General features: G+C 45.7%; 1 protein-coding gene across 1 annotated transcript in view; it reads left to right on the plus strand.

The window, feature by feature from the left end:
• EIF3D (eukaryotic translation initiation factor 3 subunit D) overlaps positions 1–6,702 on the plus strand; it is an 8,311-nt gene extending 1,609 nt beyond the window's left edge. Inside the window, exons 2-14 of the mRNA XM_010712258.1 lie at positions 329–374; positions 761–897; positions 1,000–1,085; positions 1,576–1,648; positions 1,785–1,900; positions 2,102–2,234; positions 2,823–2,970; positions 3,259–3,389; positions 3,835–3,920; positions 4,100–4,229; positions 4,680–4,822; positions 5,769–6,049; positions 6,591–6,702. Of these exons, the coding sequence (XP_010710560.1) occupies positions 329–374; positions 761–897; positions 1,000–1,085; positions 1,576–1,648; positions 1,785–1,900; positions 2,102–2,234; positions 2,823–2,970; positions 3,259–3,389; positions 3,835–3,920; positions 4,100–4,229; positions 4,680–4,822; positions 5,769–6,049; positions 6,591–6,604 (1,524 nt within the window). The 3' untranslated portion in view covers positions 6,605–6,702. The remainder of the gene's footprint in view (positions 1–328; positions 375–760; positions 898–999; positions 1,086–1,575; positions 1,649–1,784; positions 1,901–2,101; positions 2,235–2,822; positions 2,971–3,258; positions 3,390–3,834; positions 3,921–4,099; positions 4,230–4,679; positions 4,823–5,768; positions 6,050–6,590) is intronic.
• The last annotated feature ends 126 nt before the right edge of the window (positions 6,703–6,828 follow it).

Here is a 6,828-nt window from a genome sequence, read left to right on the forward strand (position 1 = left end):
TGCCCAGAGAGCTGTGGGTGCCCTGTAACCTGGAGGCTTTAAAGGCCAAGTTGGATGGGGCCCTGGGCAGCCTGAGCTGGTGGGAGGCAGCCCTGCCCGTGGCAGGATTTAGATAATCTTTAAGATTCCTTTTAATCTGAGCCATTCTGGGATATGATGTTATATGGTTCTCAAGCACCTTGTCAATTGTGAGCATTTTGTGAGGCTCACTTACAGAGGTGGGAGTTGAGGAACATACAGCAGTCCCTTGTTTTGCCGTTTGAGGCCCTGTTGTGGGGGGACACGACATTAAAACTGGCTTATTTTGACTGTTTATGTTTGTCCTTAGGTGGCAGATTGGACAGGAGCCACGTATCAGGATAAGAGATACACAAGTACGTGTTGTCTGATGGCTGTTCTTCTATTTATTTTGTGCAAAATTTTCTTTAAACGTCATACCTGCTTTCATGTTTCACACTGGCTCTACCGGCTACCTGCGCACCTCAGCAGGGGAGGCTTGTTAATTTCAGAAGTGTGTCTCACCACTTGGAGAGCTGCGTGAGGCTCTCCCTGTCCTTAGGGTTTCCTTGTGGGTTTGTACCGTGTGCTGACTGGTGCTTCTCTGGGAGGCTCAGAGCAGGGAGGAAATGTGGAATCTAATGCAGGAGTACTAGTTGGTGCATTAGACTTGAGTAAAGGCTACTGAGGAGAATTTGGGGGGGGTGGAGTGTCATATTTTTGTTTCCAAGGTTCACAGCAAGATGATTTATTTTATTTCCAGACAAGTACTCGTCGCAGTTTGGTGGTGGAAGTCAGTATGCATATTTCCATGAGGAGGACGAGACTAGCTTCCAGTTGGTGGATACAGCAAGGACACAGAAAACTGCATACCAGAGGAATCGCATGCGATTTGCACAGGTAACGCTTATTTTCAGAAGCAGCCTCTAAAGAGACATAGAGCAACGCAGAATTACTTTGCCACTAAATTGTCCTTTTTTTTTCTTTGCTGCATTTCCACAGAGGAACCTTCGGAGAGACAAGGACCGCCGGAACATGCTGCAGTTTAGCATGCAGACACTGCCAAAGAGTGCTAAGCAGAAAGAGAGGTGCGGGCATCACATACAAGCATTCTGCACTTGTTTCTGGAAGTGTGTGAACGTACTGTTGATAAATAATTTAAGTTACTGTAACAGAATCCACCGAAGCTCCTAGCAAAGCATTTCAGGATATTTTAAATTTTGCTGATGTGGGTAGTAGTCACAGGCATGGATTCGAAGCAGCTATTTAAGAATTTAGGAGAAATTTTGAGTCAAGTTTAGGAGGTATGTGTGACTAGTTAAAGCAGGATGTACTCTTTCTAAAAACTGTGTTGTAGTCATTAAGGATAAAAACATCTGAAGGGTGTTCAGAGTGAAGAACAAAGCTCTTAATGCTCCAGGCATTTTGATAACAGAATTCTCAGTAAACGTTTCAGTGGCTTGGTGCCTGAAAGCGTCGTTCCTCTGGTGATTATGTGGAAGTGTGGGAGTCAATGTGGCAGGGAGCTTCTTGTGTCAGGAACTTCTTGTAAGGCTTTTCACATATTTATCGTTGTAGGGATCGTTTGCGGCTCCAGAAGAAGTTTCAGAAGCAGTTTGGAGTGAGGCAGAAATGGGACCAGAAGTCACAGGTAAACTAGCCAGCTTTCTGACCCTGGTGATGGCTTCGTTTTTCTGGCTGTGCTCATGATGCAACTTCTCTTGTCTGACTCCTGATGTGCTATGTGTGTTCCTCTCTCTTTACCCATTTCACCTCTGACTGCGCAGCAGAAGCCTCGTGACTCCTCTGTGGAAGTTCGCAGTGACTGGGAGGTGAAAGAAGAGATGGATTTCCCACGACTGATGAAGATGCGCTACCTGGAGGTGTCAGAGCCACAGGACATGTAAGTTCCTAAAACAGTTTCCTGAATAGACTGAATTTTTGGACAGCAGGAGAGCAGGGTGTCTCTTGGGTTGGTCCCAGTGTTCCTATTGAGGTATCCAAAGCTGGGAGTGGTAGAATACCCTTTCATTCCCTCAGTCCTTTGTGGTTTGTCAGTGGAGGTATTTGTGTGATGAAGCTCATCCTCCCTTTCTCTCCATAGAGAGTGCTGTGGAGCCCTAGAATACTATGACAAAGCCTTTGACCGTATTACAACGAGGAATGAGAAGCTGCTGAGGAGCATTAAGCGTATCTTCCATACAGTCACTACTACTGATGACCCAGTTATCCGAAAGGTATGTTCACTGGTTTGCCAAATCCAAGGGTGTGCTTTTCATTCCGTGCTGTTGTTTAAGACCTGTCATAGTCAGACCAAAGACAAACAGGAAAAATCCACATCTCTCAGCTTGCAAAGTAGAAACAAAGTATTACCTTGATACTTTTCTTAGACCTAAGGCAAAGCTAGGTCAGGGCAAAACTGGGAATACTGGCCAAGGAAAGGCAAACAAACCAATACTTGAACAGTGCTGGAAAAGGAACTTCAGTGTTGAAAACCTGCTTCTAGAGTTTACTGCTTTTTGGAGATGAGGAAGGCTCAGGGACTGCTCTTTATGACTCTGTCAGCAGTAAGGAACCAAGTCCTTTAACAGCAGATTTGCATTTGGTAGTAGGTTTCTTTTTGCTTGTCTGAGCAGGAGTGTGCTTGGATTGCTAGGTAGTATTCCACACTTGGCATAGCTGTCAGCGGTGTACCCAGCAATCTGTCTTTCTCAGTATGGAAGAAGAAATTCATGATCTGGTTTACTAGCAGTTCTGATCTTGGCTGGGAAAGGAAAGGTATGTCTGTAAGTACTGCTGAAACATAATATTTTCTGTCTCCATAGTTGGCCAAGACTCAAGGGAATGTGTTTGCCACAGATGCCATCCTGGCCACACTGATGAGTTGCACTCGCTCTGTGTATTCCTGGGACATCATTGTCCAGAGAGTTGGATCCAAGCTTTTCTTTGACAAGAGGGACAATTCAGATTTTGGTGAGGAAAACTCTTGAATGAAATTTATTATTGTTGCTAATCTGTTTTCTTTATGCTTTTGTGGTGTTGGGTTTTTTTGTTTTGTTTTGTTTTTTAATTTATTCTATGTCTCAGTGCAAGACTGAGATACCTGGAGCAAACTGATTGCTGCAATATGTTGCTGACTGTGAGAGTACATTCAGCGTTGATCTGCTTCAGCATGTGTGGTAGAGATTCATTGAAGCTGATAGAAGTTCTCTCCAAATATAACAGCTTGTGACTGTTGTTGTGTTGTTTTTTTTTTCTCAGATCTACTGACAGTGAGTGAAACAGCTAATGAACCACCGCAGGAAGAGGGCAATTCCTTTAATTCTCCACGCAACCTTGCCATGGAAGCAACTTACATCAACCATAACTTCTCCCAGCAATGTCTGAGGATGGTAAGGCCAAGCAGTCCTGGACAGTAGGGTCTGAGCTGTGGAGAGTCTGGAAATAAGACTTTATTCAGACTTGCTTAATGCAGCTGCTCAGCACGGAAGTGTTTAAATTGGTAAAGGTAGTTTGCACTGATGTTACGTCAGCTTGAAACAGGTGGGATTCCTTATGGTGAGAAATGTGGCTCTTAGTATAAAATGATTTTCACCTTTTTTTTACAAAGAGGAAATCCCACTCCTGTTGGTAAAGTGGGCAGGCTTCTGAGTACGTTTATTAAAGCTGAAGTGCTAAGAGGAGTAATGATTACAGGGAAATAGTTACCATGGAAATTAATTATCTTAGTGTCTTTTCTGTGTAAGGGAAGTCAGCTGTGGTTGCTATAAGAGAATATTCATCCAAGAGAAGAGCTCTAACTTTTGTTCTTTTGCTTGTTTCTGTTTCCGTATATAGGGAAAGGAGAAATACAAATTTCCCAACCCAAACCCCTTTGTGGAGGATGACATGGATAAGAACGAAGTAGCTTCTGTTGCTTACAGGTATGCTGATGTATCTCTTATTCTCAGCTTTGACAAGGGTGCAGGATCTCAGTGTGGTTTGCAGGGAAAAAACAATCAACACCAATGAACGGATAAAGGATGAAAGGATTTTGCTGAGTACTTGGAAAGGTCTGGAGAGGAACGAGGATCAGAAATAACCATCTGGGCTGTGTTTGCAGGTACCGAAGATGGAAGCTGGGAGATGACATAGATCTCATTGTCCGCTGTGAGCACGATGGAGTGATGACGGGAGCTAATGGCGAAGTGTCATTCATCAACATCAAAACTCTGAACGAATGGGATTCCAGGGTGAGGAAGAACAAGATCCCAAAGCTAGCTCTAACTGCTTCACTGCTGCCTGACATGCCAGGTATAGCAGGCAAGATGAGACAAACATCTAGTGGTGTCCCCTGAGTTACCTTCCATCAAAGATGCGTAGCTTTGGTGAACTAACAGTGCTATTAAGCCTCACCCAGGCATGAGGTAGTTGGTTTGAACCCTATTCTTGTTCCCAGATGATCTGTGCAGTAGCTTATCTTTATCAGTGCTGCCCTCGTTAACTGTCCCTAGCAGTCCTCTCCTAGCCATTGCTACTGCATTTCTCCCTTTGCAGTGCACGGGCTCTCTCTGCAAGTAGAGATGTGCATTCCCTAGTTATGGTATCACAGTTTAGATAGAAGAAGCTTCCCCGTGCAATGGCTGAAGAGATAATTGCTGGCTGGCTCATTAGATTCACCCTGCTTTTGATTCTCCTCTTAGTACTGCAATGGAGTAGACTGGCGCCAGAAGCTTGACTCACAGAGAGGAGCTGTGATTGCCACAGAGCTGAAAAACAACAGCTACAAATTAGCTCGCTGGACATGTTGTGCACTGCTGGCTGGATCAGAATATCTCAAACTCGGGTAAGACAGGGTTTTCACACCAAGTATCTTTCAGGTGCATTCTTTGTAATTTAACACCATCTATATCGTAGTGAAGTGTTGGTAGAGTCTGGATGTCATAAAATTGCCTCACGGTTTGAAAAGCAGTGGGTGAAGCTTGCAGTGAATGTGCCAGTGGTGACTCAGGCCTTAGCTTTAGTTGCTTCCCCTCTAACATCTGATTGATGTGCCCTCCATTGTGGCTGACCTTGTAAGACCTCATGCGTGTGACAAGCAGGCAGCCTCTGCCATTCCCAGCCTATTTGCTGAATTTGACAACAAGGGAAATAAATGCAGTGACCATGCTACCTGTCAGGAGTTTGATTGAGGTCCTCAGTGCACCATTACTGAGAATTTGAGTGGAGGAGGAGGTATCACCACAGCCCATTTGGAACTGTCAGTTTAAAACCAATTGAGTCTGTGCCCTGTTATTGATGGCCTGAATGAGCTGCTGTGTCTGCTGCCTTCTGCCAGCCATCCAGTTTTGCAGAAATCCAGACCAGGGTGCTTTTTCTGTGGTTTCTTTGCACAGCATCAACACAGAGCATATATTGTCTTATCTGTAAATGAAAATAATAGCTGGTGGTAATGAAAAGGGCTCAATCTTGGTAGTTCTGCAATTCTGTATTCTGTTTTTGGGTATGAGGTATCTGAAATCTAGACTCACAAATTACCATGCAATTGCTTAGTTTTTATCTGTGGCACTAATCCTGCTCTGTCAGATCTGGGATAGTGGGAGGATTCCAGCTGTGTTACTGATGGCAACAGCTAGTGGCCAGGAGATGCTCTTAGCTTCCAGTGTTGGAGAGTTAGGGTGATTCTTCCTTCTCAGAAAACAAAAGCAAACCAATCATGCTGGGTTTTTTGATGTCACTTTGGTGGCCAAAATTAATCCCCTGCTACTCCTCTCTTCCTTCTTACCCACCAGGTACGTGTCCCGTTACCATGTGAAGGACTCTGCCCGCCATGTGATTTTGGGCACCCAGCAGTTTAAGCCCAATGAGTTTGCCAGCCAGATCAACCTGAGCATAGAGAATGCCTGGGGCATCTTGCGCTGCGTCATCGACATCTGCATGAAGCTGGATGAGGGGAAGTACCTCATCCTCAAAGACCCCAACAAACAGGTGATCCGAATCTACAGCTTGCCTGATGGTACCTTCAGCTCAGATGAGGATGAGGAGGATGAAGAGGAGGAGGAGGAAGAGGAAGGTTGGTAATATACTCAGGGGTTTGTACTTTTAAGTGATCTGGATGAAAGGGGGAATGTAGGGTAAGGATGAGAGCTAATGTGGTGGAATGACGAAAGGAATGGGGCTGGAGAAGGTGCAGCCCCAAGGATGCTGTGGTACGTGGTGGAAAAAGGGTGTTGGGAAGAGTTGGAATGTTGAATGGGAAGAAAAAAGCTGGGAGCGAGAAGTGGGGTTGTGCCTACACAAGAGCAGAGCACAGGAGTAGAAGCTTGCAAGCTAGCTGTGTTCAACCTGCCCAGGAGTGGAATTCATGCTGATAGTGGCGGGCCTTGAATTCTTCTGGATTTGGATTTGTTTGTTTTTTTTTACTCCAGGTTTAGAAATGGTGACTACAGTATGTGACATATAACAACTCTGGCAGCAGTGGAGTGCAGGCTGCCCACTCCTGCTGCCCAGGGCATTCTTACAGCACAGGGAGGAGCAGTGGTCCTGTTTCAATTAGGGTGGGGATGCTGCTTTTTCCTCCTGCTGCAACAGCCTCGCTGTGCTTTTTCTTGCAGAAGAAGAGAGCTGAGCGCCAGGGACTGCGACTGGGCATCTCCCTGCACCAGGATCCGCTGGAAATGGCCAACTGGGCAAAGAAGCCGGAATAAAAAGTGGCTTTTCTCTGCACGGCCGTTCTGCGTGTGCTGTGTGGAGCGGGGGGTGGGGGAGGGTGGCCGACCACGTGGTAGTAAGAGCCAGGCGCGGTGTCTGCTCCTTTAAGGTCCGTCCCCGCCCTCGGCCACGTGGTCCGGC

This window comes from Meleagris gallopavo, chromosome 1, assembly GCF_000146605.3.
Source record: "Meleagris gallopavo isolate NT-WF06-2002-E0010 breed Aviagen turkey brand Nicholas breeding stock chromosome 1, Turkey_5.1, whole genome shotgun sequence".
Lineage (NCBI taxonomy): Eukaryota > Metazoa > Chordata > Aves > Galliformes > Phasianidae > Meleagris > Meleagris gallopavo.